Source organism: Macaca nemestrina, chromosome 4 (genome assembly GCF_043159975.1).
Source record: "Macaca nemestrina isolate mMacNem1 chromosome 4, mMacNem.hap1, whole genome shotgun sequence".
NCBI lineage: Eukaryota > Metazoa > Chordata > Mammalia > Primates > Cercopithecidae > Macaca > Macaca nemestrina.
Genome location: NC_092128.1, coordinates 158,469,117 through 158,486,476, shown reverse-complemented (window position 1 = coordinate 158,486,476; position 17,360 = coordinate 158,469,117). Strand labels below are relative to the sequence as shown.

At 38.6% G+C, this 17,360-nt stretch overlaps 1 protein-coding gene across 4 annotated transcripts in view; it reads right to left on the bottom strand.

Annotated features, from left to right (window-relative positions):
• The window catches only part of LOC105483466 (ubiquitin specific peptidase 25), a 143,627-nt gene that overhangs the window by 108,581 nt on the left and 17,686 nt on the right, over positions 1-17,360 (bottom strand). For all 4 annotated transcript variants that reach the window (XM_011744367.3, XM_011744369.3, XM_024793306.2 and 1 more), the window contains exon 2: positions 3,182-3,259. In XM_011744367.3, coding sequence (XP_011742669.1) covers positions 3,182-3,259 — 78 coding nt within the window. The remainder of the gene's footprint in view (positions 1-3,181; positions 3,260-17,360) is intronic.

Below are 17,360 nucleotides of genomic sequence, written 5' to 3'. Positions count from 1 at the left end.
ATCTATATGATTCTAATTTTATAGTGTAAATGCATCATACATAAAGTATACTATACCAACAGTAATACCTTTTTTACTAATTAAAACTACTGCTACAATGTAAAAATCCATCTCTAATTTCTTAGTCTTCATTACTTTCCTATCTGCTTAATAAGAGTCAATCACAAACTTCTACTTTTGAACAAATAAACTAAAAAATGTCTTCTGGAACTTGCCATACGAAAGAGTGCAAAATGGGTATTTAAATTAGTACTTCTACAAACAAGGACAATAAAAGATATTCCTTTTAATCCGGGTGCTGGATACACACTTAGGGGCAAATTTCAGCAAAATGTCAAGGACTCACAGGAAGAAAATGGCAAAATGTACTGAAGGGCTTGATAATGTGGAACTATGGAGAGACACACAGAATTCTGGACAGAAATACTCAACACTGTCAAGATGACAATCCTGCTCAAATTAAACATATACATTTTACACAGTTCTCATCAAAAGCACAGCCGAATAAAAGTATTCTAAAGTTCATTTTGAAGAAAGCAGATGCCAGAATAAGAATTTTTAAAACAGCAAAATGAGAAGAGACGTGCCCAGTTACAACTTTATATTCTCTGCACAACTGACAAGTAAAACGCTAGCACTAAGACAGTTAACTGAAACAACACAGGAAACCCAGATATTCATAACGAAGCTATCTTTGTAACAGAAAACCAGACCATTAGCCAGGCAAGGGGCTCACGCCTGTAATCCCAGCACTTTGGGAGGCTGAGGTGAGCGGATCACAAAGTCAGGAGATCAAGACCATCCTGGCTAACACGGTGAAACCCCGTCTCTACTAAAAATACAAAAAATTAGCTGGGTGTGGTGGCAGCGCCTGTAGTCCCAGCAACTCGGGAGGCTGAGGCAGGAGAATGGCGTGAACCCAGGAGGCAGAGCTTGCAGTGAGCCAATATCGCGCCACTGCACTCCAGGCTGGGCGACAGAGCGAGACCCCGTCTCAAAGAAAAAGAAAAAAGAAAACCAGAACATGAAAGGTTCTGTAGGTTCCCTAAGAACTCAGACATGCACACGGGTGTAATAAGAAGCCAGTGGAGTGTTTTGAAAAGCAATGACACGGTAATGAATTACATTTTAAAGTGTTTACTCTGACTATATATTAAGAACAGACTACAGGAGAGAAAGGGCAGAAGAGAGCGTCCAATATTATTGCTTTCTTATTAAATGTGGGATACGACAGAAGTAGGATCAGGATGATTCCAAAATTTAAGGACCGAGCAGCTGGCAGAATAAAGTCCCCAAGACCTACCCCAATTCTAGCAGTCAGTGACGAGAGGGGTAAGGGTGCAGTTTCAAAAGCACCACAGCTTTCAAGTATGCTATCCGTCATGATCATTAGACAATTCCTAAGTGACTCATCCAAAATGTAAGATACACTATGTTAAATAAGTAATCTAATAACAAAATAAATCTCAATGATGGCTAACATTTATTGAGCACTTACTATATGCCAAGAAATGTGCTGTTTTTCATATATTACCTCACATAATAATTTAAAAAAACAGCAGGAATTTACACAACTTGAAGTTCATTTACTTTTTAGAGCTAAAAACATGTTCTCAAATGAAAAGTACCAAAATTAATCAATGACGTTACGGTGCCCAAAAGTAGACTTCTTGTCAGTATTTATAATGGCCAACGATTAAGGTTTAAATACACTCTTTTCCCCCAGCTACTGGCAACTGAAACAAAAATTTTGGAAAATTAAAAATACCTATGCTTCACACAACCTACATCAAAGGAAATGTGGATAAGACTTCATTCGAGCTATATATTTTCTAAGATTTAAAAAAAAAAAAAGCGAACTCCCCAATTTACCCTGGCAAGGTCATAGGCTATGGCCTCACGCTCAGCAATACATAATGAAAAAGGCAGTTTCTGAAAACAAACATGGAATTTAGTAATGATATTTATCAGAATAAAAAGGGACTAGCAATTATCTAAATGTCATAATCTCTGCTTCCTCTCCAAATACTTACAGTGGCTTCATACACTGCGCGTTAATGCTCTAAACACGACTATTTCATGATTTTCCTGATGGGAGAATAAGGTGAAGCAAAGCTTCTAGTAAAAGAAGCATAAATTAAGTGTGGCACCCTGGGATCAGGCTGCCTTGGTTTCTATTCCAAGCTTCTCCACATACAGGCTGTGTGATCTTGGGCAAGTTACTTTAACCTCCCTGTTGCTCATCTTTTCAAAAGCGGGATGAAACTAATACTTATCTCATAGAGTTATTATTAGGATGAGTTAGCCCACATAAAGTACTTAAAATACTGCCTGGTAGTACTAAATGTTTAAGCAGTACTACTTATTATTATAATGACTTTTATTATAATCATCTGATAGATTATTTCTAAAAATGAACAAAGAACTCTAGGCTTGAAATCAAGTTCCAAAGGATTGGAGCTGTGTATATAACTGCAATGGCAAAAATGCTATATTGTTTTTAGCCTATAGTAGTAATATGCAAATAAGCTTAAAATACTGTACAGTTCTGTTTCTTAAATAGCTTTCATTCACTCTTTTTCAATGTGAGTATCCATATGATATGACTCATTTGGATGTCTGTGTGAAAATGAAGGTCCAACTAAGATATGACCAAAGTGACACATTTTAGTTGTTGCCTGTACTAAAGAGTTTGAAATTGAACGTTTAACTTAGGGTGTCATTAGCTGAATGGGTACAAATTTATATCTCTGCTTCTCGGGAGAAGAAAAATGTAAGCTTTCAGCCTTCTATTAATTTTCTACTTTTCCCTTCTCTTACACCTCATCCTCTAATACACCCCACCTTGCACCCTCATTTAAACTCTAAAATCATAGCTCGTAAGTAAAACCATCCATTTGAATTAGGATTCACATCCCACTATTTTGCACAAAAAGCATTTCATATACAGAAAGAGATTATCTGTCACTCTAAGATATCATGGACATCAGACTGCTGAAAGCTAACATGCTCAAAACTGCAGTTCGTTAACTGAGGATTTTACTTCACAAAGTCCATTCCTGTATCTCTAAAACTACCACATGGTATAACCAAAAACAAAAAACAAAAACCTTATCAAATATAATACACACTAGAGATGAGCATATAGCACAAACTGTGTATCATAAAACAGAGGTCATACCTTCAAGGCTTGCTGTAGTATCTGGGTGTCATTAATCCCAGTAATTTCTCTCAGTTGATTCAAAAACGTTTGCTGGTGCTAGAGGGAGGAAAAAACCAAAATCATTATATTCTCAACTCTGAAAATATACTAGGAAAAGAAAACAAATGACCTTTGGTTTTCCAAAACAAACGACCTTTGGTTTTCCAAAACAAACAAACAAAACAGAATAAACTACAGTAAAAATGGAAAAAGAACTTGAGAAAGGCCAATTTCATTTTTTTAGAAAGAATGAATTATGCTGTGGAGAACCCTTACTTCATTCTCATGTTTCAAAAAAGTATCTTCTCTAATTACTCCCCAATAAGTCTTATTTAATTAGCAGTTTCTTTTTCTTCAACCCCTCATTTATGCCATCTAACAAGAAAAGGAGTCTTATCCACGATGGTTAAGCACAAAGAGAGAAACATCTTTAGAAAAGACATGTTTTGGCAAGACATAACTCAGTGGGTAATTATACCATGGAGATCCTCAGATCTACTTTAAAAAGAGGATCATTTCACTGTGCAATCAGTCATAAAAGATTCTAAATTGAACAGATCATTTGCCCCCATTTGCTTCAGTTCTTTATATGCTATTGGCCTACATAACTGATTACATGTTACATTGTATTGGAGGGGAAAAGATGTAGAGACAGGATTTCACTATCAAACTCTTGGAGGGCCCCTACATAAAAACCAACTTCCTCCTTATATCTCTGTATTTCTTAAAGTTCCCAACACTATAAAACAGTACCATGAAATAAATTAATCACAGTGGATATGATAGGAAAAGCAAACCTAGTCAACAGAGTAGGATCTATTGAAATCTTTTTTAAAAAGATGTTTCACATTTATCTCAGTAATAATTCAGTCAGGAATCTTCAATGGATGCTAAAACTACTGAATGAAAAGTTTGATCGTGAACAGAGTATTTACATCATTTAAAATTCTCTTCCACAAATTATAAAGGGAGGAAGAATGACTTTATTTTGTTAACAGCAGTGAACCCGTACAGGTCTAGAGCAAGCTCACTTCTTGCCTCTTCAGAAGCAAGAATTTGACCAAGGGGCATAAGGCAGAGAGAGAGACCAAGGCAAGTTTTTAGAGCAGGAGTGAAAGTCTGTTAAAAAGTTTTAGAGCAGGAATGAAAGGAAGTAAAGCACACTTGGAAGGGGGCCAAGCGGGCAACTTGAAAGATCCAGTGAACAGCTGACCTTTGACTTGGGGTTTTATACACTGGCATGCCTCCAGGGTTTGCATTTCTTCTCCCCTGATTCTTCCTATAGGGTGGCTGTCCACAGGCGCAGTGGCCTGCCAGCACTGGGGTGGGGCTGCACGCACAGTGTGTTTACTGAAATTGTGCCCGTGCTCACTTAAGGCATTTTTCCCTTACCAGTTGGGTGTTCCTAAAGGAAGGTCGTATGTCAGTTAAACTCCACCGTTTTGCCTCTTAGTGCATATATGCTTAAGCTCATTCACTCAAATCCTGGGACCTTATCAGGAAGCTGCTGATGACCAGTTTCAGGTGTTTCTATCTATTGGGAGACTGCCTTTCCCTGGTGCCCGCTGTGGCCAATTATTATTTTAGAGAGACGGTTAGTTAATAACAGCCTGACCACCACCTAATGGTTGCCTGACATTCCTGGGGGGGAGGCCCTCTTCTGCCCTGCTCACGTCTGACTAGCTACCTACTGTAACAACAGTGCAAAACCTGACAGCCACCACCTTAACCAAGAGATCAAAGTTAGTATTGCCAATCATGGGATACAACGGCAGTGTGTGCCTCCTGACACTCTATAATCTGTGATACAGCCCTGGTGAAAATGCACAACCTATATCTCATCTTGAGGAAGCATCACACAAACCCAAACTGAAGGACACTATGAAAAATAATTATTCTATCATCTTCAAAAATGTCTATGCCATAAAAAACAGGTGGAGTCTCCACCCTAAAGGAGACTAAAGAAGTATGTCAGCCAAAGGGGGAGCTGATTGCATCCCATACCAAATGTTATGCAGGATATTGTTGAGACAACTGGAGAAATATAAATATGCACAGCTTAGTAATGACATTTTATTAATATTAAATTCTTGAATTTGATAACTCCAGTATAGTAAGAGAGTATCTTTTTTATTAGGAAATATATCCCGAAGAATTTAATGGTAAAGGGGCATGATGCCTGCAACTTACTATCAAATGGTTTGGGGAGAAAAAAGTTATGGAAGTTCTGTATACTAAGCCTTGCAACTTTAAATTTGAAATTTCAAAATAAAAAGTTTTAAAATGTCCTGCATTCAGCTTTGTTGACATCAAATTGTAAAATAAAATTTAAGATATTGCAGCCCAAATATCTTTTACAGAAATCATCTGTATTAGGTAGAAACTATATTCAGCTACTCATAACAGATTCCCAACTAAACAGCAGCTTCAATACTCTGGAGTGTCTTTCTTTTCTAACTTAGAAGACACAACGGGCAGTTCAGACCTAGTAAGGACACCCAACATGAAGTCTTTATGTGGACCACGCATCAGAATGTCTGTCACTGCATGGTCTCCTCCTCCACTATCCTGTCCAAGTTTTAGGTAGGATAAAGAGAAAGGTCAAGGACAAAAGGTGTCTCCCAAATGAATGAGACTTCTTTAACAAGCCCCACCTACAAACTTCCACTTATACAAGCCTCACAAAGCACACACATTCACATGGCCACTCATAGCTGCAAAGGAGATTGGGAAATGAATTTTTCGGGTGGGCAAAGGCTGCTGTGAAAATGAAATCAAGGTTCTGTTATCAAAAAGAAAAGATGTTCATTGGATAGGCATTGGCAGTGTCTGCCATGCCATCAAGGAATTTTCACTTCCATAAAATTTTTTTACAGAGCTGGGATAACCAAGATTATCCAACAATACAATACATAATAAAGTACACAAACAAAGTCATATAAAATGTCAGGAAGCTATCAAAATGGATGAATAAAAGAACTGCCAAATTTACAAAGCTGAAAGGAGAAAAATAAAATTATCTTAAACCTATCAGTTTTTATACCGTAAACCAAAAATAAAATTTGAAGCTTCAAGGCACTCTAAAATTTAACCCGAAAGACTAGTTCAGGCCATGACTGGAAGTAGGGGGTAGACATGCCTCATTATACCGCTCCAGCATTAACATAAACACAGACCTTAAGTCTGGTAAGAAACATTTTCAGTCTATTCTCTCTAAAGCCTGCAACTTGAAGGCTTCATTTACATGATAAAACCCAGATCTCCAAAACCCCTTATTTTAACCCAGACATTCCTTTCTATTGATAATAACTCAACCAATTGCCAATCAGAATATGTTCAAATCTACTGATGACCTGGGAAGCCACCCTGGGACCAGACTTGTCCCTCACTTCCAGACTGAACCAATGTGAATCTTACATGAATTGACCGATACATTACGTCTCCTTAAAATGTCTAAAAGCAAGCTGTACCCCAACCACCTTGGACACACATTGTCAGGACCTCCTGAGGCTGTGTCACGGGTGTGTACTTAACCCTGCCAAAATAAACTTTCTAAATTGATTGAGACTTGTCTTAAGATACTTTTTGGTTTATACTACTTTCATTTAGAAAATTACCAATAAATAGCAATGGAATCATAACTAAGCTATGCAGTACCCAACATTATGAATTAAAGGCATAAAACTTTTACAGAAATTACCTTTATTCAATTCAGTGTCTTCATTTAGTTAATACAAAATTCTTTAAAATTTTTTTAAGTCTGTAATCTCACTGCTACCAGCACTCCAAATCTGATTTCATACATAAAGTATTATTTTCCTCAACTGAAAATTATTCAACCACAGCTCAGAAAAAAATTACCGAGTACCCAAGGAAATTAGTCATTTGTACAAGTGTTGATGGCCATTAATTATAAAAATTAAAAAATGGCTGTCCCCACCCAAATCTCATATTGAGTTGTAGCTCCCATAATCCTCATGTGTCATGGGAGGGACCTGGTAGAAGGTAATTGAATCATGGGGGCGGGTTTTTCCCATGCTGTTCTTGTGACAGTGAATAAGTGTTGTGAGATCTGACGGTTTTGTAAAGGAAAGTTCCCTCTGCACATGCTCTCTTGCCTGCCACCATGTAAGATGCGCCACTGCTTCTCCTTTCCCTCCTGCCACGATTGTCAGCCCTCTGACAATGTGGAATTGTGAGTCCATTAAACACTTTTTTCTTTATAAATTACCCAGTCTCAGGTATGTCTTCATTAGTTGCATGAGAACAGACTAATACACTGGGTAATTTATAAAGGAAAAAGGTTTAATGGAATCATGGTTCCACATGGCTGAGGCTTCACAATCACGGCTAAAGGTGAAGGAGGAGCAAGGGCACATCTTACGTGGGGGCAGGCAAGAGAGCATCTTCAGGGGAACTGCTCTTTATAAAATCATCAGATCTTGTGACACTTATTCACTATCATGAGAACAGGATGGGGGAAACTGCCCCCATGATTCAGTTATTTCCATCTGGTCTCTCCCACGAAACATGGGGATTATGGGAACTACAATTTAAGATGAGATTTGGGTGGGGACCCAAAGCCTAACCATATCACCCAGTCTCGGGTATGTCCTTACAGCAATGTGAGAACAGACTAATACAAACACATGTCCTTCCACTAAGAAAGCAGTTCTCAAACTTTAATGTACAGAAGGATGACTCCATGAGTTTGTTAATAATGATGTCCAGGCCTCATCCCCAGGGATTGATTCTAGAGGGTCTGGGTTGAGGTCTAAGGATCTGCATTTCAATAAGCACTTCAAATGATTTTGATGCAGATCAACTTAGAAGCAGAGTCTGAGTTAAACATACAACTATTGTTTTTAAGTGAAAAATATATAATCTATTCAGAAGTTTTCCTTACAAAATCATATTAAGCTAAAGCAGAATACAAAATAGTATATATACAAATTAACGACTACAAGGTAAAATACAAACACAAATATAAATCCCAGAAAAGATTACACTGCCTATGCTAGACTCCCAATTCTCCCATCCCTGTATCCATACTCTTTGCCACTTTTTACTTCCTCCCACATGATGTATTCCCTTTTGTCATGGATGATGGGATTTGATCAATGGCATGTTAGCAGCCAGCATGCAAGCAGACATGAAACATACCTGCATCGCTGGGCTTACCCAGTTGAACTTCTGCAACCTACTTAAGAAGAATATGACTTGGTAGCCCACTTGCCTAAGAAGAATGAGGCATATGTGAAAACAGCTAGCCCAGCCAACCAGCAAATCTGTGAGTGTGAGTGACAATATTTTGGTATGCCACTGGGTTCTGAAGTGGTTTGTTACGGTGGTTTAATAAAGTGCAATAAGAATACTGAGTATATTATGGAGAAGCCAAGGTCTTTGAAACTGTTATTTTGCTGTTTTATCTTTCACTATAAAGTCAAACAAATATCCCAGAAAAAAATCAGGTGTATCTCTAGCATGGTTCATGTTTTCATAAATCTTGACTGAAAATGAAACAATGAAAAGAACTGGGGATCGGGGAGAAGGCTAGGTGAAAAAGAAAAAAAAAAGGTGAAAGAATTTTCTTAGCTAAACCTAAGTAGAGGGAAACAGGAAGAGGTGAGCAATGAGAAAAATTCTAAGTTAGAGAAGCCACCTCATTCGTAAAGTTTTTTCCCCTTTGTTATTTGCATCTTCCAGTTGTATTTTTCCTGTATTTGAAACCCTGCACCTTCATTTCCTGCAATTATGTGGGGGTTTTGTTGCCATTTCTGTTGTGATTAAGACCCTAGTCTGTTTTTCAAGGTTTGTACCTTCCCATTTATGAAACTTCTGATCTGTGATACGCCCTGATCCTCAACTGGAAATGTCCTAAATATGGTCCTCTCTTTCACCAGCAATTCCAAATCCGAGATGGTTCCCATCCAATCCACTTCCATATCCAGAGCTCCTTTTCTGGGCTCTGAGAAGGTCCTTGTACGGATTTTTTTCCTCTAGTTAAGTATAGGGAGGTGAGTTCAACCTCTTCCCACTGCTAAGCCAAAAGGGCAAGATGCAGTGTCCAAAGAAATCCAGTTATTTGCAAACACTACGAAAATTAATAAGCAAAGAAGTCAAGATTACCTACAGGCCTTCAGATTCCTTCCTGTTATTTTTACTATGGCACAACAACATCCTTAAGTGTCTACTATGTGCAAAATACAGTACTATGTATTTCAGGTATAAGGAAATATTAGTAATTTCAATATAAATTAAAAATCTAAGAGGTTCATAGAAATTCTTTCCCTTCTCAGGTGGCCCCACTTAATGCTGGGTCTTTTTAAAATCCGTTTCAGTAAAGAGAGCATATTTAACATCAGTATAACTTTTTGAGGATGCAAAAAAAAGGGATCACCGGCCCACGACAAGGAAAGAAAATATGAATTTATTACACTCTTGCTGTATATCAATGTTGCGGTTATGAAAACAATGCCCCAAAGTATGGCATTCTGGCTTGCTGAGTGTTCGGAACAAAAGCAATCGAAAGGACTCAGAAGCAAGGTCTCTCTCCAACATTCTCCTGCCTCCCCACTTTCCCTTCCGAAGCACAGGGAGAGGTTTTCTCTGAAGTTCCCTTATCTGACTGAGGGACGTTCATCCAGAAGGAATGAAATTGTCTTGGATAATTCCCTGGAATCTATATAAACCAGAGATTAACTCCTATAGCAGGAGAGAAAACTAAAAATTGCCATGCCCCTGGGCATACCGTACCCAAACAGACTTTTCAACTATTCTTTTGACTATTCTTCTAAGGGCTATTTGTTACCTCAGAGACTGTATCTATATAACAAAGACAACTTTTGTTTGCAGTACAGTTCTGCCCCTCACCTTCCCAAAAAATTGTCATCGTCTCTCCCAGAGCCCAGAAGAATTTTGTTCCAGGCCATTGTCTGCTCTTCAGGCACACTCGTCTCCTCTTCAAATCATTTACTCTTCCTCTAAAACTGCCTGCATCCTCCACTTCTCCCTTTATGACAAGGGGATTTAGGCTTCAATCACCTGGCCCTTTTTAGAATCTCGTATTTTTTTTGTAGCTCCCACCCATGCTTGCATGTCAATAAATTTGTACACACTTTATCTTGTTCATCTGTTTACTGTCAGTTTATTTCAGCACTCAATTAATCGAACTTTCAGAGGGAAGGTTTAAACGTCCATACACCAGACTGTTTCCAATGTTCCCAATATATATTTAGTATACATTTAATATACACATACACACACACATTTAATATACATTTAATATACACATACACACACACCCTCTAGGAAGTTACTCTCATTTTATAGCTAACAGAGACTTCAAGATATTATTAAGTGCAGGGACAGGATGGAAACCAGGCCTTTCAAACTCCATGTCCTTGCCATATTTTCTCAACTCTAGGACATCTAACATTGGAGACTAAAGATTTAATAAAAAATGAAAACTCAGTGCAAAAATCCACTATTATGTTGATGTAAATACTTAGAATATGGTAAAAGAAAACTAAAGCACCACTGACAACAAGGGAGAAAAAGTTTGTGTTAAGCGGTGGGTGACTCATTAAGTCAGTCACTGGCTCTTTTAGCTAAATTTCCAAATATAAATGAAACTTGGCTCAGGAAAAAAAAGTCAAAGGTTTCCATCCTTGGGGAAAGGTGTAAGGCGGGGACAGCAACTCTTAGAAAGACCTGTAAAAAAAAAACCTTCCAAATTTTCTAATAATAGAGGGAAAAAAAAACTGATAGGAACTCCAAAGACAAACTTCAGAATCGCATGCACTGCTAAGCACCAAATGTAGGCATTTCAAAGTTACCTGTCAATGACAGGATTAATTCATTATACTGTCTTTAAAGTGAGTAATCACACACACATCTGATTTTGCAAAAATCTCTGCATCTACCTGGTAACAGTAAACTGCTCTAGTTCATGTTCTCTTACTGTAAGAAACCTCTAACATTCACTGTCCAAGAATTTCAAGTACATAACACATCCTTCATGTTTGTAAGTCCAAACCAGTCTCTAAATAGCTAGAAAGCAAAGAAAAAGAAAAAAATCTCCTGAGTCATGTTTTTCTTGTTAATCTGTAAGCCGGATCTTTCATTTCCCTCAAATATAATATTCTATGACTTGTCTGAGGAATTTTCCTACAGTATAGTCCCTCTCAGAGTCCCTACCTCTGTCCCCAGCATTATCTTGCATTGCTTTCCCGCTGGTATTCCTCTTCCCTTTCTTTCATTCGGGGTCTACAAAATACCATTCCCCTTCATAATGCAAAGGTCTCTGCACCTGGAGGTGCCTTCTGTTAGACTCACCACAAATTATAATAATATACTATGGTTAATCACAAGGTAAGTCCAAAGACAACAAGAACTCTTAAACTTCAGAAGCACATGCACTAAAGCACAGCTAGGCACCAAATGGTAATCATTTCAAAGCTATCAATGAGAGGATAATTCATTCATCACTGTACTCCTGGTACATACATATAACGCCTGCCACATGGTAAGCAATCAACATTGATTGAATAAATGGAATACAGCAGAGCCTGCAGATGTGAGCTGGAACAAGTCATATCACAAGACAAGTTTACCCACAGAAAAGAGGCACTAACTAATCACTGGAGATGGGGATGCTGGGGCTCAGGACACATCACCCCCAAATAAGACTGTAGGAGACTAGAATATGCCACCCAAAAATATACTTCTTTGGCATATTTTGAGGTAGTTATTTTGAGAAACTGCGGACACAAGAGTAACCTTGAAAAACTGTCCTTTTGTGAAAAAAAAATGTATTTTTAAAGGAAATCTACATTAGGAAAAGTATCTGTATCAGCAAGAGGGCTGCAACAACTTTTATTACTTGAGCAACTTTTCATCTACACAAGACACCCTTTATTCACCACACATTTCCTCCCCTCACGCTCTTATAACTTGTGTTGCCACCCCTCCCAGAAGCCCCAAACCCCTATCACTTTTTGTAGCTCTGGATGCTACATAAGCTTCAATCATGTGACCCTTCCTCAAGTCTCTTATTTTGTGGGACTCCTGTAAGTACCTATGTAATTAAAATGGTTTTTCTCTTGTTAATCTGCCTCTTGTCAATTTAATTTCTAGTCCAGCCAAAGAACCTAGAAAGGTAAAGAGAAGCCATTTTTTTCCCTCTCATACAAGAACGAGAAGCATACATTTATCAGGCCAACTAATAAGCAAATTTTCTAATTCTTCTAAATTCAAGAAACATACATAAGTCAGGCCCACTTACTAAGCAAACTTTCTACACTCCTACATTCCATCTAGAAATTCCTAGTTCTGGTCCTGTCAATCTCACTTGAAGGTTTGTATAAAATATAATATTATTGAAATTCCCTATTGCAAATATTCTATATAATAGTCCCATGAACGTGTAAGCAGCAAGGAGGGTCCCCAGGGACTATAGGAATTTAATCAGCTTGAGTAACTGGCCTATTTACAACCTCCTACCTTGCCACCTGTTTTTTCCCAAACCCTGTGAGGAATGAGCTCACCTAATCAGTTGGAGCCAGCTCCTGACAGACCCTGGCAACAGATAGATGAACCCAAGTGTACTTTCCTCATTACCATGCTTAAGTCGGCACCCTGGGGGAACTACAGCTTCATTACCATACCATGTTACCTGCCTGCTGGCACAGTGACTCACTGCATTGCACCACTGGGACCCGTACTCTACATGTGATGTCACAGCCTCTCCCCTCTCCATCACCCCACACAACCTCCCTGTCACTTTCCCTTGAGGAGACAATGCTCTAAAGAATACTCCATGTATTCCCCTTATTTGTGACAAGTAGTAAAACTCCTACTGATCAAAACCTGCATTCTCTCAATGAGCTGTTTATTACTCACCAGGCAACTAATCCCGGTTTTCAAGTGTTTTGGGGGTAACAAATGGTTCAGGTATGCTGCATATCCCGCTGTCACAGATTGAAGTTTTTCTCAATCTTTTTGGATTAACAGCACTTTACCATTAAAATAAATTATTCATATATCTCTATGGGCACATAAATCTGAAGGTATACCCTTTCCATTAAAGCTTAAAAATGACAAAAATTCTAAATTTTAAGTCTCTTCCTACTTTTTATAGAATTCCAGAGCTAAAACATTAAGCATTCATGTAATCTAGAAAAAACAAATGAGATATTTTACAAGAAACAGCTAGCAGAGAACAATGGATATAGCTAGTCCCAGATAAATGATGGTTTCCATCCTCCCTTGCCGCAGAGCCCATTTTCCTACCTGTCACCCAACCTTTCAACCATATCTGCATCATGTTTATGACCCTTAAGAGTATTCCCCATCTGGGCCAGGCGCAGTGGCTCACGCCTGTAATCCCAACACTCTGGGAGGCCAAAGTGGGTGGATCACAAGGTCAGGAGTTCAAGACCAGCCTGGCCAATATGGTGAAACTCTGTCTCTACTAAAAAATACAAAAATTAGCTGGGCATGGTGGCAGGCGCCTGTAGTCCCAGCTACTCGGGAGGCTGAGGCAGGAGAATGGTGGGAACCTGGGAGGCGGAGCTTGCAGTGAGTCGAGATTGCGCCACTGCACTCCAGCCTGGGGGACAGAGAGAGATTCCATCTCAAAAAAAAAAAAAAAAAAAAAAGAGTATTCCCCATCTGGCTAAGTGTGGTGGCTCACACCCATAATCCCAACACTTTGCGAGGCCGAGGCAGGCGGATCACCTGAGGTCAGGAGTTCGAGACCAACCTGACCAACATGGTGAAACCCCATCTCTACCAAAAATACAAAATTAGCCAGGTGTGGTGGCACATGCCTGTAATCCCTGTAATCGGGAGGCTGAGGCAGGAGAATCGCCTGAACCCAGAAGGCGGAGGTTGCAGTGAGCTGAGAATGCACCACTGTACTCTAGCCTGGGCAACAAGAGCGAAACTCCATCTCAAAAAAAAAAAATTTTTTTTAATTAAAATGTAAAAGAGTATTCCCCATCCTTATTAATTAGTAGATAAAAGAAATGCATCATGAGTAGAAACTCTAAATGTAATTATCCCAAAAAATATTGTTACTCAGCACCATAAGCTAAGTTCACACAGAGTTAAATACATTTCTAAATAAGAACACAACACCAGGAAACATGGTTTCTATGGGAACATGTATTTTCAGTTCCAAAAACCCAACTTGCAAAATCTTTTAGAACACAGTTTGTTTTTAAATTACAGTGCCTATATTCTGGAAAACAAGTAGGTAAATAAAACTTTTATGAATCAAATCATATCCTTGAATCACCATGTCTGCCGTTTAAATAAAATATGTGTTTAACTTGTTTTTGATGCTTATAGTCAGATTGCTATTCCAGCTCTCTTGTCCAATTAAATCTTTCTGCATCTCTACTTTCTGTACTTGTTTGCCTAATTAACTTATAATCCAAAAATAAACTCCCTTATACTAATAAAACAAAATAAACGTGCTCTAAGTAGAATTCTGAAACCGGAATACTATGTAATTCCTAGCAGTTGTATTTGTCACAATTCCTTAAAGCAAATACAGTTTTTGGTCAAGCTAATTACTTATATAATATGTCCTGTGGTCTCTTGGAAACTCCATTCATCTAGATATAAAGCACATACTCTACACCACTTCAAAAGAGCTACTGGCAGGAATGTCCCAAGCTGCAGCAGTTCTGCAACCTGCTCTGCCATCCAGCAGGCTCCATTCACAACCTCTCCAACAAGAACCAAATCTCTCAGCGTCGTGGGGCTTCCGGAGGGCCTCTCCCAAATTTGCTTCTTCCTTCAGAGTCCTCTTTTGCTTTAGCAGCCAATCATTGTTCCTAGTCAATACTTCTTTATACCAAATCTTCTTTGTTCTAATTTTTGTGCTTTCTTTGTGTCCTCATTGGACCCTGATACAACTTCCTTGAAAACAATTTTTGTATACTAAGAGTGTATTAATAATATAATTCTATAGTTTTAAGGAAAAAAAAGGGCCAGGAGCGGTGACTCACACCTGTAATCCCAGCACTTTGGGAGGCTAAGGTGGGCGGATCACAAGGTCAGGACAGCGAGACCATCCTGGCTGACACGGTGAAACCCCATCTCTACTAAAAATACAAAAAAAATTAGCCAGGCCTGGTTGTGGGCGCCTGTAGTCCCAGCTACTGGGGAGGCTGAGGCAGGAGAATGGCGTGAACCCAGGAGGCGGAGCTTGCAATGAGCTGAGATCACGCCACTGCACTCCAGCCTGGGCAACAGAGCGAGACTCTGTCTGAAAAAACAAAACAAAACAGAAAGAGAATTCAGGGAGCAAGTTAACCATATATGCTGAGCATTATCATAGAACTACTATTTACTGAACACTTATTAAAAGGATATAAGGGGCCGGGCACAGTGGCTCATGCCTGTAATCCCAGCACTTTGGGAGCCTGACGCAGGTGGATCACCTGAGGTCAGGAGATCGAGACCAGCCTGACCAATATGGTGAAACCCCATCTCTATTAAAAATGCAAAAATTAGCCGGGCATGGTGGCATGCACCTGTACTCCCAGCTACTCAAGAAGCTGAGACAGGAGAATTGCTTCAACCAGGGAGACGGAGGTTGCAGTGAGCCGAGATCGTGCCACTACACTCCTACACTCCAGCCTGGGCAACAGAGTGAGACTCCATCTCAAGGGAAGAAAAAAAAAACATACATATATATATGTGTGTGTGTGTATATATATATGGCACTGGAGATTTCATTAAGGTATAAGTTTTTGTGGCAAAGAGCACCCAGCCTGAAGCTGAAGCTACATAGCCTCTCCTCCCCAAACACCCCAGACCCAGGCCAGTCATCTGATCAGCACAGAATAGATAGTAAATTCCAAAGGCTTTAGGGGCTCCATGCCAGGAACAAGGGAAAAAGATCAAATATTTATTATTATATCACACTCAGCCAAGTAAAACCACATGTAGATAACAGAAGGCACTAAATCATTTAAGATTTGTCCTTGCTCATAGACTTCTCTTTACTTGAAATAACACTTCGACCTGCCTACAAATCTTCAATTTATTTCAGTTATTACCTCCTTTATAAGATCTTTCCTAGTCTTCCTAGATCCTCTTAGTTCTACCTACAAATACTTTATTTAACTTTCAATATCATCCGTGCACCTCTGGCTCTAGCCACTACCAATTTAAAAGCTTTTTGTATGTTATCTATTTCTTAATCTGCTTAAAACAAAGAATCAATAAATGAATGGTCATGATACTGTGTGATGACTGTCTAAGCAGAAATGTACACATGCAATTGAAAACCTAAAACTAGAATTTATGTGAAGATATAACACTACACTTATTCTCAATACACATACTTGACAGTAATGAACATATATGACTCGGACATTATACAATCTCTCAACGATAAAGCTTACAAAGAGGAAATCAGAAAATCAAAGACAAACCTTGGAAAAGTCCCACAGATAAGCAGAAACACATACTAGCAATAAAGCAATACTTAGAATACAATTATTACTTCAGTATAAGAATACTACTTCACAATGTCTACAAAAGCAGTTATCACGCTGCACAGTATGTCACTCTCTTGATTGCCCAGGCACTCAAATATGTACACAAGGCAAAGTACTCACAAGTTCTAATATTTACTTGGTGCTAACTTAAAAGTAAGCTATAACTGTTACCTCTTATTACTAAGAACAGATGATTGGTTGCTAAAGGGTAAAGAGAACTCTACAGGAAGAAATAAATTTGGGAGAGGCCCTCCGGAAGCAAGGTATCCTACTCTGCACTAAATCACACAACCTGTTCAGTTCAACACGGAAATATCGGCATTCATTCAGCTATAGCTTAAGAAAAAAAAAAAAAAAAACACTTAGGAGCATATCTGTTACAGTTTTACAATAAAAAGACCAAAAATACCACTCACTCTACAATAATGGTTATTAATTAGACATCAAGTCAGAAATGTAGTATGGATGACAACAGAAATAAAATTTACTCCCAAAAGCTGAACATATTACAATATCCTAAAATACATATACCAATTTCCTTAGTTGAAGCCACAAATGCCAAATTTATTCTACAAAACACTGCCATCTGTCAAATGAAGCTAACCTTGTTATTCTGAATTTCTCCGGTTTTGTAGTTT